The 23568-nt window shown below is 46.6% G+C and overlaps 1 protein-coding gene across 2 annotated transcripts in view; it reads right to left on the bottom strand.

Annotated features, from left to right (window-relative positions):
• Positions 1 to 322: 322 nt before the first annotated feature.
• Positions 323 to 23568, bottom strand: part of EPS15 (epidermal growth factor receptor pathway substrate 15) — a 55322-nt gene continuing 32076 nt past the window's right edge. For both annotated transcript variants that reach the window (XM_075287662.1, XM_075287664.1), the window contains 13 exons: positions 18020 to 18092; positions 13437 to 13598; positions 12530 to 12727; positions 11795 to 12001; positions 10371 to 10463; positions 9907 to 10015; positions 9289 to 9324; positions 8858 to 9186; positions 8160 to 8229; positions 6548 to 6627; positions 6226 to 6394; positions 4130 to 4281; positions 323 to 880 (listed from right to left, as the gene is read on the bottom strand). In XM_075287662.1, coding sequence (XP_075143763.1) covers positions 734 to 880; positions 4130 to 4281; positions 6226 to 6394; positions 6548 to 6627; positions 8160 to 8229; positions 8858 to 9186; positions 9289 to 9324; positions 9907 to 10015; positions 10371 to 10463; positions 11795 to 12001; positions 12530 to 12727; positions 13437 to 13598; positions 18020 to 18092 — 1825 coding nt within the window. In that variant the 3' untranslated portion in view covers positions 323 to 733. The remainder of the gene's footprint in view (positions 881 to 4129; positions 4282 to 6225; positions 6395 to 6547; positions 6628 to 8159; positions 8230 to 8857; positions 9187 to 9288; positions 9325 to 9906; positions 10016 to 10370; positions 10464 to 11794; positions 12002 to 12529; positions 12728 to 13436; positions 13599 to 18019; positions 18093 to 23568) is intronic.

Genomic DNA, 23568 nt, shown 5'->3' with positions numbered 1-23568 from the left:
TTACACCCTGTAGGGGTGATTTTTTGTAGGGTGGGAACAATGCAGAGTTGTATGAAAGGAACAATCCATGCAACATTGATACCCTGTGTGGTGCCTAATGATGGCGGTGCATGACACAGGGATTTAAGGAATCCTTGTGTCATGCTTGACCCCCTCTGGCCTTGCGATACAGGGCATAATACAGGGTATATTTATATTCTGGAGTATTCCTTTAAGGCTGCTAGTTTTGGCCAAGGAACTCGGCCTGCATGTGTTGTATTTACTGGCCTGAGGAAGCCATACATGATATAGGAGCCCCTGCCTCCTTGCAAAATACTCTCCTGTACTGTAATCATTATTTTGCAGTCAGGCAGGGGCTCCTAGCATCATAGATGGTAGGAGTCTATCTCCCCGCACAGTGTAAATCCGCCACACACACGGACTGAGTTTCACAGCCAAGCCTTAGGCAGTGGTCTCCAATCTGTATGCTGAGCGTTGTAGTCCTGCCACAGGTTGGAGACCGCACCTTTAAGGAGCTCAGGTCAGACCACAGCGTCTAGAAATACAAGTATCACTCCTCGGCCATGTTCAGAACACACACGGATGATGTTACCTGTCCAACGCCAGAGACGTCTCTAGCCAAGCAAGGATTGTAGAGATGTTTAAATACTTCATAGGTAGAGGTTGCAAACTATATAAATATTTCTAGGGACTACACAGTTTTATTACTAGGACGCCCGACGCTCCGGATGTTTCATGCTTCGGAGATTTCGGACTTGCTGAGCGCTATGGCAAGTTCCAGGTCCTCTTGTTCCTGTTGCTTTAGCCTCTGTAGTCTCTCCTCCTCCTCCCGTTCGCTCTCCCTCTTGGCCCATTCGATCATGTCGTCCTCAGACTGGTACTGCAGATTTCAAGAGAGACATTCACTGGCTAAGCGAGTCTTAGCAGAAGGGAAAAAAAATCATGAGCGAAGAAATGAGGATTTATCCATAGAGCAGACATAAGCGGAGATAGAGATGGGTTGGCGGTGCTCGGACGGGTGATATAGTCGGTGCGGATGTACAAATCACAGGACAGACAGAAAAACACTGGTGAAGATGTGACGGAAGACATTGGCTTCATAAAAAGCGAGAGAATTATTTCAGGACATTGGTAAGATCATCACATAAGGCAAACGGCAAGCTGTAAGGCTAGAAGTCAGCCATTGCTTGGGATTGGCAACCAACGATTAGCAATGCATTACACCTGACCACTCTTCCCATTAAAAATACACGAATGCCCAGCCGAGCCAAGTGTGCGTGTCTAAGGGGGTCACAACAGCTATCTAAAGAGAAGGTCACCTTTAAATTTTTAAGGGGATTGGGAGAAATAGCTGTTGGGCGACTAGTATTGCAGGTTGTATAGGAAACGTTCATACAGTGGAATTTGAGGCTGATTTTGAGGCCGATTTCGCCAACAAATCAGTACCAAATTCCACCCTGAATCTTCCTCCTTGGGTTCAACAGGGGGATGGATTGAAGCAAAACTCTTGAAAAAAAAAGCATCCTGCTCAACCTTGCTGCGGATCCCGCACCTGATTCGGACGCAGAATCTACGGCACAAGACGCTCTACTGATCCTGGCCAGTAAAAGCTGTGGCGGAAAGCCAGAGGGGCGGAATTTGAAGTGGACATTTCTGTAGTGTGAACATACCCTTAGGACCTTTCCTTTCAGAAAGCTGTCGGCAAAAAACTTACTATAATCGACAGCTATTCCTCAGCTCACCCTATATATAGTGTACATGCATGATCCATAGGTTCTAACATTTGATAGGGTCAGCCAGTCCCACTGAAATTGGATGATTCAGTTGACACGAATCTAATGTCTATGACCAATTTTAATACTACACCTTGGGGACTGTTGTAGATGCTATTTTTTTCTTACCTTTAAAGGTCACCATACTTAAAGGGATCCTATCATTAAAACTCAATTTTTTCTGCCTACCACATAGGAATAGCCTTAAGGTATCCTACCTTTAGATGTCTGCTCTGCACCGCCGTTCAGTATATAATCCGGTTTACGTTGGTATGCAAATGAGTTATCTCGCAGCACTGTGGGCGTCTCCAATGCTGCGAGAGAAATCTCCAGCGCCACCTCCATCTTCTTCAGGAACGGGGTCTTCTTCCGGTGGTGGCTTCAAACTTCTAGGCCTCGGGCAGCCGACTGCACATGCCTGCCGGCCACAAGAAAATGGCCACTTACAATACTGCCTAGAAGTTTGAAGCCTCTGCCAGAAGAAAACCCTGTTTTGAAGAAGATGGAGGCGGCGCTGGAGATTTCTCTCACAGCATTGGAAACGCCCCCAGTGCTGTGAGAGAACTCATTTGAATACAGAAGAAAACCTGGATTTCTACGGAATGGTGGCGCGGAGAAGACATCTAAAGGTAGGAGAAGAATAGCCTTACTTAAGGCTATTCCTACGTGATAGGCAGAAAAAAATGAGTTTTAATGATAGCATCCCTTTAATGTCCTAATACAAAGTACACAAGTCACTGGCACAGAATCATCCAAAACTGTTCACAAATTCCTGAAGCGGCTACAGGACACAGACAGACAAGATGGAGGCGTGATGAACCATTATAACAATGACGCAGCGTAACGGCTCTGCAGTTGCACTAATGTTATAAATGATGTGTGATGGGGCTCAGATTCAGGATTTGCACTGGGCCCTGGGCTGAGTTCACACCTGATTTTCACTCCTTCCATCAGGTTTCAACAGTGATGTTCTTTGAAACCTCAACAGGCGTTACATTCCCTTTGCCAAACCAGCGTATTCCTACACAATCTGACATTGTCAGAACTAATAAACTGTGTCAGATTGTGTAGGGACACGTCCCATTGATGAGGACAAAAGTAATTATGTGACAGGTTGCAATTACAGCTTATCATAATGATTAGAGATGAGAGAGTACTGTTCGGATTAGCCGATCTGAACAGCACGCTCCATAGAAATGAATGGATGCACATGGTACTTCCGCTTTGACGGCGGCCGGCCGCTTAACCCCCCGCGTGCCGGCTACGTCCATTCATTTCTATGCGAACGTGCTGTTCGGATCGGCTGATCCGAACAGTACTCACTCATCTCTAATAATGATGTATTATCGTAGAATGATCTGCCAATCTGGGAGAAGTGAATGACCCATGCTGCTCTACACGGTCACACAGCTTTTCAAGAAACTGAAGAAAGGCAGAACACAAAGTTTAGGGACTTGAAAGGGAAGGACTCCTCAAGGTTTTGCAGAATTTCTAGAAAATCTTCTACGAATTACAAATGCAAAAAACGTGAAGTTTTACCTTTGGTTTTAGGTCAGAGACGCAGTGCGGATTAGTGATTTCACAATACAGCTTAACAGGGGTTGGATTTGCAGCCTCCTGTATTGCCATAAAGTTAAATCGCTGGTATAGCGGTGTAAAACAACAAAAGCACTAACACTCACCTTCCTAATCCGTTGCTGCCCCAGTGCTGACACTTGCAGATTCCCGCCTGGATTCGGTTCCACCTCATGTGACTACTGCAGCCTATCCGTGGCCTTAATGGTGTCTATACATCACCGCTACAGCCAAGGACCGACCTCAGTGGTCGCACGTCGTGTCAACACATCATCGCTGGAGCAGGAAGGGCCAAGGCTGGCGGAGAATCAGGAGCAGCAGAGTGGGTGAAGGGGCAAGTATTAGTTTATATAGTAGTTTACACTGTTGTAAACTTCCGGTTGCAAAAAGTCACCACTAGGGGGAGCTGAGATACTGCAGGAATTATTGCATTAAAAGGGGTTTTCCCAATAAAAACAAGTTATTCCCTCTAAATGGGATTAGAGATAACTTGCAGATTATTGGGGTCGACCGCTCTGGCACCTTGCAAAAATCACGACCTCAAGGCTGCGCAGGATCAATCAAAGCAAAATAACAAAAGAAGCAAAAGAATCAACAAAAAGACATCATTGGTGTTTTGGTTTTTACTTCAAATCAGTAAAAGAACAATACAAGGTAAGTAACAATAAAATACAGAAGGCTTTATATGATACAGAGCTCGCACCCACTCCCTGGATATACACACAGCGCTCCGAGATGAAGGATTACAGTCCTGACTGCTTCGGGGCTCAGTTTGTACTTACAGTGTTAAAGCTACTAAGACTCCCGGCCTCGCCTGTTCCTTTGCAGGCTGTGAACGGGTCAGACTCCACCTCGCTGGGGAAGCTGAGATTGAATGCCTGGAATGGGTCTCCTTGCTTGAACAAGTCCTCTGGCTTGGAGGGAGGCCTCTGGCCTAAAGGGAGAGAACAGGACGGCACATTCCTATCAGGACAATGACGTTTCCGAGGTGCTAGTCATAAAACATAACACATGTACTTGCTGGCAGCCACACATTACATACACAAACACCTCGCATACATATGTACGCGTCATGTAATGTAGCCTTCGGATTGTAGATACAAGATTTCAGTATTGGAAGGAAACCTGTAGCCTTTAGAGGACTTGGACGTAGATTTATACAAGGCTGTGGTCAGGGGAGGTTCACACTACCATTACTAATATCCATTGGTTTTATCATAGGATAAAAGCAACATACACTAACCTGAAAATGCAGATGGACGCCCCTAAGTCTGGTGTCTGTCTGTTTTCACATCCCCCCCCTCCCCCCCAATATAAAAAAAAAAACAACCTGCAAAACCTCCACAGCAAAAGTAAACAAACGTGATGGAAGAAAGTGTTGCTTCTGTTGTTCACATTAGTCAATGGTGGACACAGATGTAAAGGGGTTACGGATGTGTCCGTCATGCTGTGGCTGTTATAGGGGTTATTCACTTTCTACAGTTGATGTCCTATCCATAGGGTATGTCATCAATATTAGATGTGTGTCCCCTGGGGGCAGTACTGAGGCACCGTGTCCCCTGGGGGCAGTACTGAGGCACCGTGTCCCCTGGGGGCAGTACTGAGGCACCGTGTCCCCTGGGGGCAGTACTGAGGCACCGTGTCCCCTGGGGGCAGTACTGAGGCACCGTGTCCCCTGGGGGCAGTACTGAGGCACCATGTCCCCTGGGGGCACTACTAAGGCACCATGTCCCCTGGGGGCAGTACTGAGAGGCACCATGACTCCTGGGAGCAGTACTGAGGCACCATGTCCCCTGGGGGCAGTACTGAGGCACCATGTCCCCTGGGGGCAGTACTGAGGCACCATGTCCCCTGGGGGCACTACTAAGGCACCATGTCCCCTGGGGGCAGTACTGAGAGGCACCATGACTCCTGGGGGCAGTACTGAGGCACCATGTCCCCTGGGGGCAGTACTGAGGCACCATGTCCCCTGGGGGCAGTAATGAGGCACCATGGCTCTCACTGTGCAGCTCACACGCCAAACTGAGTGTAATGAGTTTAAGTATTACAGCGCCGTGCTATCTCTGGGGCTCCGGACATGATGGAGCGGCACAAGTACGCACACTGACTCTCCATTCAGTCTACTATAGACATAGTGGTATACTATACCATTAATAGGGAATAACTTCCAAATTTGGTACCATCCATTTAAGAATAAAAGGACAACTATGTGCTACCATGCTCCATATCAAACAGAGGTGGATCCCTGCAAAATTTTGCACTAATTGGACTGTACAGAGACACAGACCCCAGGTGGTAAAACCCAGTTGTCAATTTATTTAAAGTTGCAGGAAGAATAACAGAGGAACAGCACGACAATGTTCCAGCATCTATAGTCCCATGCAAAGTTATCTTCAGACATGGTAAAGCACCATTAAGAGTAAAATCATGGCAGGATTCCCAAATAAGGAAAAGTTTGTGTGATGGGGATTGCCTGGTACTTGATGTATTAGTTTACTCTGGTCCTAAACTTAAAGGGGTTGTTAGGTCCCAAATCAAATGACGAATGACCCATACAAAGGCTAGATCATCAGTATGTGATCTTTTGGGGCTCACAAGACCCCAGACTGATCAGCTGTTCTAGCAGTGTCCGGGCGCTGGAAGCAGCTCAGCAGCCCCATCCACTGCATAGTGGTGGTTTCGGTGAACTGCAGCTCCCCTCCTATTACTTACAAAGGATCTATATTGCACATGCTGCCCATCGACTAGCAGCTTCTGGTACTAGGAGGCTGCTCAAACAGATGATCTGTACAGGTTCCGGGTGTCAGACCCTGACTGATCGAACACTGAAGACCTATGTTTAAAGAATACATATTGTGTACAAAGATTGGACACCTACCTGGTGGGGGAGGACATGGTCGGGTGGGAGTTCCAGTTTTTGGAGGTAATGCAGGTGGAGTATCTGTTTGTGAAGACTCTGCTTCGAAGGTGTTCTTGATGCTTAGTGTCTCTTTCTTATCTGTTTCTTTCAGGGGCAGCGTACCATCGAAGGAGTCCGTGCTGCTGTTCTGGAGGGCGACAAAAATGAGAAAAATGAGCTCATGTAACAGCATAAGAATTACCAAAAGAGAGGAGAAATGGGCCATTCTAATGGAGAATGAAGGTTACTACAAAATATTTAGCAAGTATGTCGATCAATACTACATGTCATACGGGGGTACCTTGGAGAGGGCACTGAAGTCTGCAAATCCGCTACCAAAAGACTCGTTTCCAAAGACTGAAGCAAAGGGGTCGTCATTCCCTGTTAATACAGAATTTGTAGAATATGGTCACATGGTGCAAAACTTACATTCATCACATTGGTTTTATCTGCTTGTATCTACTTTCACTTATGCTGGTCATACACACTACATACAAACAGGAGAGCAGTCACACTTAAAGGGGTTGTCCCATTATAGACAAGGGATAAGTGGGTCTGATCACTGGGTCCCCTAGATATCAGGAGCATGGAGGACTGAAAGTTACCCTAAAGTCTACCTGTGACTGCAGCACCAGAGTGCTTGTGTGATCGTCACTTCATTCACTTCTAGGAGGCTGCAGGAAATTGCAGTGACGGTAAGCCCATAGCGGTGAATGGAGCACCCGTCATGCAAGGATATTTGTAAGGGAACAATCCCTTTAATAATGAGTACTTTCCCCGATAGTAAGACACCCCTGATAGTAAGACGTAGTGGGACTTTTGGGGGGTGGACTAATGTAAGACGTACCCCGAAAGTAAGACATAGTAAATGTCTAAAAGTAAAAGTAAGACATACCGTAGTAAACATAAGGCACACCGAACAGCGCTGCGCCTTATAGTTCGGTGCGCCTTATATATGAACCTAGGCAGGACTATAAGGCGCATTAGCCATGAGCACCTTATAGTCCTGTCTAGGTTCATATATAAGGCGCACCGGACTATAAGGCGCAGCGCTGTCCGGTGCGCCTTATATGTGATTGAAAGCGGCGGCACGCCGACTTTGCCAGCGGCCGCTTAACCCCCCACGTGCCAGCTGCTTCTATTCATTTGAATGGCACGCTTCCATTGAAATGAATGGAAGCGCTCGGCACGCAAGGAGTTAAAGGGATTCTACCATTAAAAGAAGTTCTTTCCTCTGACCACGTCGGAATAGCCTTAAAAAAGGCTATTCGTCTCCTACCTTTTGCCATAGCCAGCGCCGCCTTTTTCCTGAGCTGCGTCCTCCCCTTCTGTGTCGTCTTCTTTGGGCATCATGGATGACGCATGCGCAGTCGGCTCTGGCTGCGAGAGCCTGTTAGAGCCAGGCTCTCGCAGCCAGAGCCGACTGCGCATGCGTCATCCATGATGCCCAAAGAAGACGACACAGAAGGGGAGGACGCAGCTCAGGAAAAAGGCGGCGCTGGCTATGGCAAAAGGTAGGAGACGAATAGCCTTTTTTAAGGCTATTCCGATGTGGTGAGAGGAAAGAACTTCTTTTAATGGTAGAATCCCTTTAAGCGGTGGCCGTCGGCAAAGTCTGCCTGCCGCTTCCATACATTGCAATGGGAGCGCGCTATTCAAATAGTATTAGTAAGAAGTTACAATTGAAGTTAGAGATGAACGAATAATATTTGAATAGCGCGCTCCCATTGCAATGTATGGAAGCTTAACTCCTCGTGTGCCGCCGCTTCACTCCATCAACCCCTGTCATTTTTTTTTCTAATATAAGACATACCCCGAAAGTAAGACATAGTGGGACTTTTGGGGGTAAAAAGAATGTAGGACACTGTCTTACTTTCGGGAAAACATGGTAGATAACAGATTGAATTACTTACCTGCTTCAGCGTTCGCTGGAGCAAATGTACCACCAGGGGCGAAAGGGTCATTGGTCTTCACAGCCTCGTTCTACAACAAAACAAAGGATGTTGATACTAATAAGAAGAAATACGGGATGTATGGGGGTTCATCACTGGTGAGGGAGCATGAATACTACATCTCTGGGCCAACAAGGATCCTTTTAGGACCAAATAGCTGATCAAACTGCGTCCTTAAACATTAGATGAATACTGACAGAATCCATCGATATTTGCAGGATCAATCGATCATATAATGTGTATGGTGGTGACCTAAATGTCCCCCTATGGTAGGTGCTGGGGGATGGGGGAATCGGGTGGTTGGATTTCAACATGCCCGATCCTTCATCAAAGGAGTTCATTTTCCTTTTCCTATTGAGAATACATGAACATTTGGCTGATACAAGTGTACGTGTGCATGAGCGGATCAGTCAAGTGGTGGCTCAGCCATCAGAGCGTACGGCCAAGCTCTGTGCTAATTACATGCATATGGAAAAAAATAATATTATGGCTACGGGGCGAACTCCAATGTGCGTTATTCCTGTGCTGTCATTGTAATGTATAGTATTCAGAATTTTCCCAAATCACTTCAGGTTCATGTTCAGCAGGCTATGAGGCTTTGGGATTTGCGGAAAGATATATAGAGACTGAATAATATATAAACTATGTTTGCCACATACCGGGGCCAAGCTGGTGTCTGGTAATGCGGCTGAAAAAGGATCTGCCTTGAAAGATGTGAATGGATCCTCGGTGGTGGAAGAAGAAAAGGGATCAGCTTTGGAGGAGGAGGAGAAGGGGTCGGCTTTGGAGGACGTGAAAGGATCTGTTTTTTCTACTTTTGAAGATGAGAATGGATCCGATGTTTCATCTTTAGCAGATGGGAAAGGATCTGCATTTGAAGAGGAAAACGGATCTGCTTTTGAAGATGAGAAAGGATCTGAAGACTGCTTGAAGAAAACATCAGACGCAAAAGGATCAGAGTCTTTGAAAGGATCTCCTCCAAATGGATCTGCAAATAAAGTGATGACAGGTCAAAAGATATTATATGTGATACAAACAGACACATCGGATCACGATGTGTAAGAGAACATGTCACACATTTACAACTTACCCGATTTACCAAAGGGATCGTCTTTAAAGGGATCATCTGCAGAAAAGATAAGGGTATCATTCAGTGACTGAGAAGACAACTGTGAGCGCCAAGCCGATAGCAGAGTGATCGTTCGCTCCCCTGTCCTCCCATAAACTTGGCAATCTGCTCAAGTACCCCAAAACAGCTGACTATAAAATTGGGTCAGACATTGACACAGTATTGTAAGCGGCCATTTTCTAGTGGCTGCCAGTAATGCGCAGTCGGCTTTACCCTAGGCCTAGAAGTTTGAAGCCACCGCCAGAAGAAGACACAGGGAGAGGCCGTTTCTGAAGAAGATGGAGGCATCGCTGGAGAGTTCTCTCGCAGAATTGGGGACGCCCCCAGTGCTGTTTGAGCGCTGGGGCCCGCCCCCAGTGCTGCAAGAGAACTCATTTGCATACTGGCAGAAAACCGGATTTTAACCGAACAGCAGGGCGGAGAAGACATCTAAAGAGAGGAGAAAAATAGCCTTTCTTAAGGCTATTCCTACGTGTTAGGGAGAAAAAAAAAAGTTCTTAATGGTAGAATCCCTTTAACCTAAATTGTGCCCCAAAATGTGGGAAAAAACAAACCAAACCAAAAAAAACCCCAACTTACTTCCAACAAAAGGGTCACTCTGGAAGAAGTCCAGCCCAGTTTCGGGGACGGACTGCGCGGCTGGTGCACTTTGCTGCCCTTCAAAGGGTTCGACATGGAACGTAACTTCCTAAAACAAAGACAATACGTTTGCATAGTTTCCTTTTCTCTCATTACATGTCGGGAGGACTCAATGTTATGAAAAATTCTGACAGATGATTGGAGAAAAAAAACTTTACTGCTGAGCAAAAGAACATGTATAAACTTAATAGACTATGAGGGTGGCTGAGAATCCCACAAGGACTCATTGTAGATGGATTTGCCATTTTTGACTCTATAATAGGCTCTACATTGAATCTATACAGTAGATACAGAACTACAACTTCCAGCATACCCTTAATTTTCGAGGCATGCTGGGAACTGTAGTTTCACCAGTAGAGATCAGAGACAAGGAATGTAAAATCCCAGGTCATCCCCCTCCATACCTTGTCAGCTGGGGCCGGCACATTCGGAGGAGTCTCATCTTTTTCTTCCCCTTCACTCCCTGAGGTATGAGTGATTTCTGGACTGCTTCTTGCCTATAATGCCAACACAGAAGGGTTAAAGGGGTTGTCCCATCACAAGGATCCTATCTATACTGCTTGTTAATGTGGATGTAAGACTTTTCCTAAATATATTGCTTCAGCAAAATTGCTTTGTTTGTCCACTATATCACTTTATTCAATTCTTTGTGGCCACAGCCCTTGACTTATCTGCTCAAAAGTCAAGTGATGTGTCTGCTGCTCTCAGGGGGAGTGAGGAGGGGCTAAGTGCAGGGGAGGAGCCTGTGTATCTAGCTATTCCTGTGTCTACACCACATGACCTAGGTCCTGCTCTCAGATAGGGGAGAGGAGCTGCTTTCATTTCTGAACTCGTCTTCTGTTCTCCCAGTTATCAGGCTAGCTAATTCAGTTGTATTCATTATGGCAGAGACAGGCAGTCTCTGTATGTAACACAGAATGGAGTTGCTCCTGCCTGTACTTCATAGTCCAATATTGTGCATATAGTGTTGTTTGAGGACCTTTGATGACATCACAGGCCCTTCAGCCGCCCCATAGGATCACGCTATGCGGTGGGCGGAGCTACATGCTAATTTGGGAGCGGAGCTAAACGGCAGGTTGCATATGAAACCCCACCCACCAAATGACGCAAGAAACCAGGAAGAAAAAAGATTTTACAGCAGTGAAGACTGGTGAGTATGCGACGTGGGAATACCCCTTTAAATCTAGAAAATGGCAGGATTAAAGGGGTCATCTGGGGATTAATAATGTTTCATTGCATTCCCTGCCATGCATAAGCTTTATGACCAATCTATAAGCATGTCACCTGAAGATACAATGTTTACCCTTGCAGATTGCAGCAGTGTTCCAGAAGTGTGTGAGCGCTGCCTCTCGTGCAGCCACTTTATAGTCTGATGTCACAGACTACCCTCTACTCCGACCAGAGATCCGTTGACTAAAGTGGAGTTGGTCATGGGACCGAGAGCTGGAGCATCAGTAGGGAAGGAAGTGGCCGTCCCAGCATGCACTTTGCAAAGGTAAATTTCGGGACTCCAGGGGACCAGGGTGTATATTAGTAATAAAGCTTAACCACTGCAGGGAATGTTCCCTTAAAATGTAAAGTATAAGACGAGTTTCAATACCCCATAACGCTCAATGACAGAGATGAGCGAGTACTGTTCGGATCAGCAGATACGAACAGCACGCTCGCATAGAAATGAATGGACGTAGCCATCACGCAGGGGGTTAAGCGGCCGGCTGCCGTCAAAGCGGAAGTACCAGGTGCATCCATTCATTTCTATGGAGTGTGCTGTTCGGATCGGCTGATCCCAACAGTACTCGCTCATCTCTAACGACAATCTCATACGCACCGGGGAACTTTGGCTCTGACTTTCCACTTGGGCTGAGCTTTCATACTCTGCGGTTTCGTGAAGATTTGCCGGCTCGCTGCTGCTGTTGCTTAGACTGGAGTGATCTACGGTGCCATTGACCATCGGCAGGTCCAAGTGGTGGCGCCAGCTGATATGAAACTGATCATTTATGTGGTTCTCTGTAGGCTTTTTGTCTTGGAGTTTGGCCTAGAAGAGCGAAAAGGAGGTAATTATGGATAATGGGAAACTTCTGATTTCTCTAGGGGTTCACCATATGACTACAATATCAGATTATAAATGAATAAATTGAAAACCAGCTGTGGTCCTACGACCAGGCCCCATGCAGATCAGCTGTTTGAAGAGAGTGCAGTATTCTAGCAGTACTTACCAACCATGTGTATAACGGCTATGCTTGGTCTCGCGGCTCAGTCCCTGCACTTGAATGGGCCTGAGCTACGACTGAAACAATGTGTTACATGGCTGGTAAAGCGGTGGCAGCAATACAGCTTCAGACAGCCAATCTGTGGGGTTCCCGGGTGTCCAAATGATGACTTATCCTAAAGACAGGTCATCCATTAACAAAACCTGGAAAACTCTATTTAACTGTGATCTGATATTAACACTAGAATATTACTGAATAATTAACGTATTGCAAATTAGATTAGGATTTCAAGAGGATAGAAATTCTGCAAACAGAACCCCATTTCCCACAGACACAGCGCAGAGACATCTTACTAGGCGCAGTTCCTCCTTGCACTCGAGCAGCTGGTGCTCCAGGGGTGTGAGCCGCTCCTTCCCGTGCTCCAGCTTCTCCTCCAGCTGTGCAGTCTCCTCCTGTAGTCTGTTCAGTTCCTCCTTGGCCTTACTCACTTCCTCTTCATAATTGGAAATCTGTGTCTCCTGGCTGGATACCTCGGTGTGTAATAGAGAGAGCTAGATACACGGGGGGGAGAGAGAAGGATTCATTGGAGATTACGGAAAGCGACAGTCAAGTCCAGACGCAAAAGCTGGATTTTCGTGGACACACACATAGACAACCTTGCTGTATACTGGTTACTAATGATATGTCAGCTCACTTTCTATAACTATAGATTTCATTTCTTCCCAATGCTCTGCCAATGTGTTTTATTAAGGAAAGGCGGAAGTAGAAGACTCCTGTACGCCAGGCGTTACGGCTTTGAAGCTAACCCAGATATCGGGCGGCATGCTGATCCGAAAAAATATTCTGTTGAGTATAGTCTTCTATTTTAGGCATGGGTGAAAAACCAGACCAGACCAATACAGATAAAAGGGGTGTTCAGATCTTTGAGACCTTTGGCGCTCCAAAATTCATGGAAGTGGGTCCCCAATCCCATCATTGGCTTCATCCAGATGGAGGATGAATGGAAGAAGTGGCTGGGAACATGTACGGCTCCCACCACTGACTTCAATGGGAATCACGTTCACAGGCAGGAAAGCACAAGGGGCACTTCTTAATTCATTCTCTGCCTGGATGTGGCGACCAGAGGCGGGTCTGGAATAAGGGGTTAAGTACCTGCATCTATGACATATGTTGGGGATACACCATGAAGGTCTGAGATCGGAAAAGAATGACTAGTTGGCGTTACCATCGTACTCTACAGCGCCATCCCCAGGCACATACCAGCTGGGTCTCCTCCGCACACTTCAGCCGCAGCTCTTGTAATTGGCTCTCCAGCTTTGCTTTCTGCTCGTCCAGCCCGGCCAGGACGTCTTCCACCTCCTGCTTCTGAGCCTGAAGCTTCTGCAAGTTGTTGTTCTCGCGCTCCACCTCATCCTGCAGATCCTGGAGAACAGAACAGGCAAGTCTCAAATAAGCAGGGCCGGGAATTGGCAAAATAGGGCTTGTGTGAGCACCCAAGGGTGGCTTAGGTATTGTGTTGTGCAGCGTATGGACCATACATAATACAGAGCGTCTAATGGCTGGGGGGGGGGGCATACGAGGGTGGATGGGAGATTAGGAAGGGAGTTGGGGTGTCCGGGGGTGGATGGGCGATTAGTCGGGGGGTGGATGGGTGATTAGGAGGGGGGTTGGGTTGGGGTGTACAGGTGATTAGAAAGGGGGTTGGGTTGGGATGTCCGCGGGTGGATGGGTGATTAGGAGGGGGGTTGGGACGTACAGGGGGTGGATTGGATGGGAGATTAGAGGGGGCAGTAATGGGGTATAACAGTCCAAGGGGTCCCATCTTCCCCTTAGTTGGTGGCAGGTGGACACATATAGGCCGGTGATCCCCACAATGGACTCCTCTTCTCCCAGTAGGATCTTCTCATCTACAGAGGTGAAATCCGGGATGTGGGCAGAGATTCTTTGGAAGTAGACGGCCCTCACAGCTGAGTATTTGATGCAGTGTAGCAGGAAATGGGCCTCGTCTTCTAGGGCCCCCTGGTCAGTGTTGGGACTATGCTGCTGCCGCTTCATCCCTACTTAACAAGCACAGCGCCATACATTGTATAGTGGCTGTGCTTGGTATTGCAGCTCAGCTCTGGTCCTTTCAATAGGACTGACCAAAGTGACCATTGGATGTGATGTCCCTGCCCGAGAAGAGGAGGTGGAGCTCAAAATAAGATGGCCACCCCCATTAGATGAACCCACTGATTTCAGTAGGCCCAGATGACCATCTACATATTTTGGGGTCCTGACTGTCCTCCTAGACAACCCCTTTAACAACACATCCCCTGACTGCTGCTGATCTCATCCTTATTTTGTACTCAGTTGTAATATTCTCCGCCTCGAGGGTTATAGAGGGGGATGGGCACATAAATATGAAAAAAAAACAACGTATCAAGGCGTAACTATTTAGGCTGACGAAAACCTCAAAGCCATTTATCAGACAGGATCCAGATGAGGTGCTAAACCGTGCGTGACCCCGCTGATGTGTCCCGGTGTACTTCCTCTGGATAACCTTTCCATTATTTCACATTACGCATGTTATGGCCAATTAGATAGAATCATTGCAAAGTGAAGATAATAAGGAAACGGTGAACTTTCAGAGGATGACAGTAATACAAAAAAAGAGGAAAAATGGCTTTAACCGTTTACTGCTCAAGTGGAAAAAGTGGATAAAAAAAAAAATCAATTTTTTTAATTTTAAATATAATTAAAATAAAAAAACCATATTAGGTTATACTGTAAAAGTCTGAGCTATTGCAATGCGGTGTTATTTATTTTGCACTGTACATAGACTGAGCGACCCCATACAGCCAATCGGTGCAGGGGCCGGCTGTTGAGAACTGGGGCAGAAACTTACAACCAAGTCTAAAGGGTTGTGCCGGACTTCAAAAACATGGCTGCCTTCTTCTTCTCAAGAAGTGACATCATGTCCGTTGGTCGCATGACTAGGCTGAAGCTCAGTCCCATTCATTTTAATGGCCATGTGGCCAACCAACATTATGTCACTTCCTGAGAAGAAGAAAGCCATGTTTTCGACTACTGCCAGGGGCGTAACTACCATAGAGGCAGCGGAGGCGGCTGCCACAGGGCCCGGGCCATTAGGGGGCCCGGTGACAGCCGCTACCGCTGCGTTTTTTGTTTTTTTTTAATTGGCGATTATGGGCCCTATTTACTTGCCGATCCTGGACATAATACTGTGCGCAGGGACCACTATTGGGTATAATACTGTGTGCAGGGGCCACTAATGGACATAATACTGTGTGCAGGGGCCACTAATGGACATAATACTGTGTGCAGGGGCCACTAATGGACATAATACTGTGTGCAGGGGCCACTAATGGACATAATACTGTGTGCAGGGGCCACTAATGGACATAATACTGTGTGCAGGGGCCACTAATGGACATAATACTGTGTGCAGGGGCCACTAATGGACATAATACTGTGTGCAGGGGCCACTAATAGACATAATACTGTGTGCAGGGGCCACTATGGGACATAATACTGTGTGCAGGGGCCACTATGGGACATAATACTGTGTGCAGGGGCCACTAATGGACATAATACTGTGTGCAGGGGCCACTAATGGACATAATACTGTGTGCAGGGGCCACTAATGGACATAATACTGTGTGCAGGGGCCACTAATAGACATAATACTGTGTGCAGGGGCCACTATGGGACATAATACTGTGTGCAGGGGCCACTATGGGGGATAATACTGTGTGCAGGGGCCACTATGGGGCATAATACTGTGTGCAGGGGCCACTATGGGGCATAATACTGTGTGCAGGGGCCACTATGGGGGATAATACTGTGTGCAGGGGCCACTATGGGACATAATACTGTGTGCAGGGGCCACTATGGGGTATAATACTGTGTGCAGGGGCCACTATGGAGCATAATACTGTGTTCAGGGGCCACTATGGGGTATAATACTGTGTGCAGGGGCCACTATGGAGCATAATACTGTGTGCAGAGGCCACTATGGAGCATAATACTGTGTGCAGGGGCCACTATGGGACATAATACTGTGTGCAGAGGCCACTATGGGGCATAATACTGTGTGCAGAGGCCACTATGGGGCATAATACTGTGTGCAGGGGCCACTATGGGACATAATACTGTGTGCAGGGGCCACTAAGGGACATAATACTGTGTGCAGGGGCCACTAATGGACATAATACTGTGTGCAGGGGCCACTAAGGGACATAATACTGTGTGCAGGGGCCACTATGGGGAATAATACTGTGTGCAGGGGCCACTATGGGGAATAATACTGTGTGCAGGGGCCACTATGGGGAATAATACTGTGTGCAGGGCTTACTAAGGGACATAATAGAGTGCGGAGGAGGGGGGCAGGTCGAGGTCGTCGGTGTCGGTTGGGGGGCCCCATGTCAAAATTTCGCCATGGGGCCCCGCCATTCCTAGTTACGCCACTGACTACTGCACTATCCCTTTAAGACATTTGGAACAGTAGACCTCCATGTAGTCACTTGGTTACCAAACTCCCCAACCCCCATGCCTTCTGTGGTGACATAGGCCCCATGTACAGGACCGTAGCCTTATGTGGGCCTGGGCCAAATGGCGCACAGACAATGCGAGCGTGCAGTCCATGTTTTTTTCCAGACCCTATCAAAAGAATAGAAAAAACAGCTGCAAAGCAAACAGAATTTTATATATTTTAGCTCGGCTGTTTGGAGTCCTGGGGGCCATAGAAAGGAAGGGGTCCATATGGTATATGTTATTACAGTCGCAGGCAGGGTCCTTACCAAGTATTGGGCTTTACCAGGAGGGTGGGAACAATTTATAGAACATTTCAATGGAGGATTTGGTCTGAAATATGAGATGATGATAAAAAAATAAAATAAAAAAATTTACAGCGCCCCCGGGTGGCTATAATAAAGCAATGACAAAACAGATGCACGCTGCAAGTGCATGTAACCCTATGGGGTATTATTTGTGCATTGTGACAAGTCTATAAACCCATAGATTGGTCCTGCAGTCCTATGTAACACCAGGGTGATATACATTGTGCCGGTTGCCAAACCCAGCCCTGCTACATGGGTCTTCTCTCTGCATCTTATAGAGGGATCCAGTGATGGCTGAAGCTGCAGAGCTCTGCTATACGGATATGGCAGCCACTTAGTGACGGACTCTGTGGATTGCATTTCCCATATAGGTCAGATGAAGGTTAAGCGATGCCGATGGCTATACAAGGCCGACTGTGAGATCAATGGTCATCGTAGTGGCCGAGACCAAATAGATAAAAACGATAGGCTGCTCCCAAATAAAGAAAGTTGTCCAATCTGAGGTTATATATATTATATATATATATAATGTAAGCTTATAAGTCTATAGATGGACGCACTGGGCCGCGCTGGTTAACCAATCCTCATATCTTAAAGATATAGCAGAGCCGAGTTCGTAAAACAGATCCCTTGTTACATAGGGCTGCAAATAAACCAAACAAACTCAGCTCTGCTACATCTGTGCACAACACCTGACAGCGCTGTCACGAAGCACAGTCAAGTGACCAGGTATATCAAGGCTCGTCTACAATTCCTGGTGGGGACCGTCGAGTAATAACATATTCATAATTAATATGGAGGAGTCTGGACGTCTCCTTAAGTACAGCCCAAGTAAGGGTGAAGTGGCTGGAAGATGCAGGAGAAACTTCACCAATAGTTTGTGCTAAAATCACCAGTCGCCCTAGGACGTGTCAGCCAGGCCATGCTGGGAGTTGTAGTTAATGGTGGCAGAAGCGCGGCGGGCACTGCTACATCTGACATAGCCACCATCATGGCTTCACTTACCTGAACCTCACTTGTTCTCTTCTTCACGCTCTCTTCCTTCTCCTTCAGTTCTTGCTCCACGTTCGTCTTCTCCCTAGAAGACCAGCAAACCATACAGGAATATCTGAAGACATCAGAGACGGCGGGCATGCTAATCCAGCCCCCTAAGCCGGAGTCCCACTTCAGGTACATGTTATGGGGGAGCTCCGTACTGGAACGATTCAGGCCTAGGGAGCATTAAAACCAACGCCTCATGGTGGAGGAACGCTCGGGGAGAGAATGGGCAAAGCAATAGGAGGAGAGAGAAATCAATGAAATAGTCTGCGCTGAGCTCACTGTTGCTAAGGAGAAAGCAGCAAATGCAAAATGCTGGAGGTTCAGGTGGGAGGGGAAGCGACAGGCGGCAAGCCGGGCATTTAACCCTCTGCAATCGCCTGACAAACAAACCCAGGGATGGCAGAGGAGCAGAACATCCCCCGCTACACCACAGGGGCTGCATCGAACGGGAACTGTGCATTATAATAGAATAACATGAGCTGACAGCCAGCGACTCCGGGTGGGATTTATTGCACGCTGTGACGGCTTAATTTCCCATTGGGCCCTGTGCACATTGTCATCCGTGTCCATCATAGCTATTAAATGTCTATACAATTCAGGTTGCAGATAACAAGTAGTAGAAAGGCTGCAGTCACAGACACCGGGGCCTCAGAGCCATCCGAATGAGCCAAGAGCGCCCTGGCGTGTTACACTGCAATGTATCTGACGTGTGCCGTTCTGTGTATACAGCTCCTATACTGTCTCATGTGTCTCCACGGTCACAATCCAGATCAGCAGTCCTATACATTAGACGGCTGACGGCTGAAAGCTATTACCCCCAACTAGTCATCCTACACCAAATACTAGCCAAGTGTGCGTGTGTTTTCAATGAGGAGAGGGGCACAAGCCGCTGCTCAAACCTTCTTTTCCTTAAAATCGGGTCCCATTAGCAGGATGGATGACAGTAAAGGTGTTTTGTAGGATCCTTATGAAGATCCGGGACTGTGCAGATCAGCTGTTTTGAAGTTCATTGGTCACATGACCTAATCATAGCTCAGTCCCATTCAATAATTGGGGCTGAGGTGTAATACCAAGCACAGCCACTATAGAAATGTACGGCGCTGTGCTTGGCAAGTACTGAAGAAGCTGCAGAGCCCAACCTAGTCGGCTTAGGGGCCGGGTAAGTATTGGGTCCCTCCAAATCTTTCATTCTAAAGCCTAGAAACCCCTTCACTCTTCAATTTGCCTCCTCTCTCTAGTGAAAGGAGGTCAGACAGAAAGAAGTAACAAACCTGCAGGATCAGACTACACAGGATGTGTTAGTAGTCAGTAAGCATGGATGCTAAGCCCCGCCCCCTTGTCAAACAAAATAGCTTTCTGCCAGTCATGGAACAAACGTCCCTGTACAGTGGCGCAAATCGACGGGAACATCGGCAAACACTGTAAAATGGGGCCAGAAAAGCAGCGCAGAAATGAATGTATATACAGACACATTGGGGGGGACGGACTTATTAAACCGCCGTCCATTACGCCAATTTTCATCTAATCCCCTCCGATGCCAAATGCACCAAACTGACCTCTTATAGGGAGTCTACCGCCAACCAAAACCGCTTGTAATCCCCTTATATACTGTTGGGTTGGGTTAGTGATGCAACGAACTTCCCCTTTTTTTGCGCAGTTTTGCACTTTGACACAAATTCAAATTTTATTCCATATGCAAATGAGCTGCTCGGTGCACTCAGGGCAGAGCCACGCTTACTGAACCGCCATGCTGGTCTGTGGTCGCTGCAAATCAAAGGACGGGTCAGTCTTTCGGTGTTGGGGACAGCTCTGGGTGGCAGCCATAAAAGTAAATGGGTGCACCAGCTGGTGTGGCCCCGCCCTCAGTGCACCAAACATCATTTGCATATGGAATGAGAGTTGATATTCTCAGCAGCAATAACCGCCCCTATAACAGCGTACCAGGGGGTTAGAGGCGATTTTGGTGGCTCCGTTTAATAATTTCGATGCGTTTCACGTGGATTTCAGCCATTATTTCTGCAGAAAGTTGCAATTTTTGTTGCAAATATAGACTTTTTTAAAATTTCTTTTTAACCCTGACTTCTTTGTGATGGACGTCCATCCTTTTACATCTCGTTTTTGCTCCGTTTTTTTTGCATTTGCTAAACAGATATAATAAAGGTGATCAGCTATGAATGAATCCTTCCCTATATGATCAATCCCCCCAATGACAATTATCAGAACAGCCTGTTCCAAATTTTAGATTCCAGCGCCGTGTTCCAGGTTTTTCAACATGTGACAGGCGAGAACCCATTAGGAAAATGACTGTCACAGTTTGGTAGGGTACATTTGTGAACAGACTGTGTATCGCTGCCATGTGCCAGTGTCTGCCTCCGAACAGGAACATCCGAAACGCTACAGAATAATCCCTGCACAGCAAGGAAAGCCAATACTAATAAAATCCAGCGATTCCCCGATGTACATTCTTATTGGAATCGCTCTATTTTATACACTAAGGCTGTGTTCACATTATGGGGTCCACGGGCAACCATTTTTTTGAGCAGACGGGCTTCTCAGTCTGTCAGGTCCCCATGTGGACCCAAATAACAGAGATGAACGCTCCATAAGCTGCAAACAGGCCATGTGACGAATGTGGGCGACATCAATGGTGTGTGAAGTGGAAACTGCTTCATTCTGCAAACCAGGCTAAATTCTGGGAAATCCCTTTAAGGCCCCTGTACATGTGCTGGGTACGTGGTTGAATGGTACATGAATGTCAGGTGCCGCCTGTGCCTCCCCCCCCCCATATCTGCACTGTTGGTCCTGGCCAATCCCAGTTTCCGATGCTGTAGTGATGACATCATCACCGCCACGTCCAGGATGGGGGGGGGGGGGATAGAACTGGTGAGTAAGGCGGCTTATCTAATTTCCCAAAGTGCCTTGCCTTTACCCAATTTTGCATTAAGGATGAGCCAGACCTCACCAATGTGTTTTTTACCTTCCAGGAAACTACGGCCAAGTTCAGACAGAACACAGTTGTCAATAGGATGCTCAGCGATCTATTCTGAAACCTATATACTACTATACTATACCTATAGAAACCTACCTATAGAAACCTATACACTACTATACTATACCTATAGAAACCTACCATATATACCACTTATACCTATAGAAACCTATACACTACTATACTATACCTATAGAAACCTACCTATAGAAACCTATACACTACTATACTATACCTATAGAAACCTACCATATATACCACTTATAACTATAGAAACCTATACACTACTATACTATACCTATAGAAACCTACCTATAGAAACCTATACACTACTATACTATACCTATAGAAACCTACCATATATACCACTTATACCTATAGAAACCTATACACTACTATACTATACCTATAGAAACCTACCTATAGAAACCTATACACTACTATACTATACCTATAGAAACCTATATACTACTATACTATACCTATAGAAACCTACCTATAGAAACCTATACACTACTATACTATACCTATAGAAACCTACCATATATACCACTTATACCTATAGAAACCTATACACTACTATACTATACCTATAGAAACCTACCATATATACCACTTATACCTATAGAAACCTATACACTACTATACTATACCTATAGAAACCTACCGTATATACTACTATACTATACCTATAGAAACCTATATACTACTATACTATACCTATAGAAACCTACCGTATATACTACTATACTATACCTATATAAACCTAGAAACTGATCTATCTTTAGGATTAGTCATCAGTATGTGATCGGTGGTTGAAAACACCACAGTGTTGGAGCGATTGCTGCGGCCTCTTCACTGAATACCCAGCATGGCGGCGTCCATATTGTAGAGGCCATGCTTGGTATTCCTGCTCAGTCTCATTCATTTAAATGGGACTGAGCTGCTGCTGTACCACGTGACCAAGGAACGTGATGTCATCGGCAAAGGGAAGAAGCCACAGCGCTGCTGGTTGGTGGGGTCCCAGGTGTTGGTCGCCCACTGATCATATATACCTGGCCCATCTTAAGGAAAAGTCATCAATACATTAGTCCTGGAAAAGCCCTTTAACATAAATACTAATCTATCAGTCCATTATAATGGCGGCATCCATATATCCACAGCACTCACCCGTGGTTCTCCGCAGAACAATGGCAGGGTGACTTTAGACAATCGCTCACCAGGCGCAGCATTATCATTGGTCAGTGCTCATTCGGGACAGAAACATAATTAAGCAATAAAAAGATCAGAATGAGATGAAAGTAGCGCCGGCCGAGACCTGCGAGCTGGAAATGCAATGCACACGGGTGGCTGCCTTCACCGCTCCTTCGAAGACTCATAATCCTTGAGAGACTTGGTTGCAACACAGAGGAGGAAAACAACGATCAGCAGAAATCTCCAAAGATGAAAGGGTTAATGCGTCCTGTTTAGTCAGACGGGTGGGCATTGCAAGGTCTTCTAGGTGGGCATCAAGGGTGAGGCGGACGCAAAGGCACCATCACAGAACCACACAGGTGTATTGTTACCTAATACCCAAGAGACCTGACAGAAATAGCAGCTGACTGGAAACCCAGAGCCTATGGCAATAGCGAGGAATATATAAGATATACAGAGCACAGGGCGACATTTACTACTTGACCTGGCCCATCAGCTTGTGCCTGCTGCACCACAGGCAGAAACAATGGCAGCAGGTGGTATACTGAAGGGGTCCCAGGAAGGTATGTGCAAACACCATTCCCAACTCCCTCTAGCGCCACCTTTTGGAAGGTAGCTCCCTACAGATCAATGCCGTGTTTCTAAGAAACCTAGCGACAGTGAGTGAGATAAGAGCCAAACCAGAACATCTCCTCCAAAAGGAAGATAAAGATAAACATGGCCGACTGGGTGAGAGATGACATGGGTCAGAAGGGGGACAATGTCTCCTCTGGCCACCTCGTGGTGTACAGAGACTTACTAAGCATTGATCTATAGAGACCTTCCTTCCAAATGGTGGCACTAGAGCGACTTCTTTTTTTCATCAAAGAGAACTTCTTTGCATATGGTAAATTTGTAATACAGCATGTGTGGTCTGTAATAGGCTGCACAAGGTGGTCTGCAAAAACATAGCACCCCTTCTGACTGCTGCCAAGGACTTATCGACCAGCCACTACCCTATACATGATATATACAAAGGGACTCAGCATGAGAACCCGTGAAAGCCCCGATGTATCAGTCGATACAAGCATGAAGGTAGTGCTGAGAAGCTAAGGCAGCCATAACTAGCCTGACTCTTGCTTTTTGTGATCCCATGTCTCATCCCTGGATGTCTCATATTTTTCCAACCCAATTTACACTCAGGAAGAGACAGATTGCCATTCTGATGTGTCATCGGACGGGCAGCTATTGTGTGGCCGTTGTCACCTACATACTAATAAAAATCCTTAGCGCTGCTGTACAATATTTTCTATCAGGGTTAGCAGCCAGCAGGGAGTCTGTCAGCAGGGTG

This window comes from Leptodactylus fuscus, chromosome 9 (assembly GCF_031893055.1).
Source record: "Leptodactylus fuscus isolate aLepFus1 chromosome 9, aLepFus1.hap2, whole genome shotgun sequence".
Taxonomy (NCBI): Eukaryota; Metazoa; Chordata; class Amphibia; order Anura; family Leptodactylidae; genus Leptodactylus; species Leptodactylus fuscus.
Note: the sequence above shows the minus strand (reverse complement) of the source record. Positions and strands in the feature narration are given on the sequence as shown.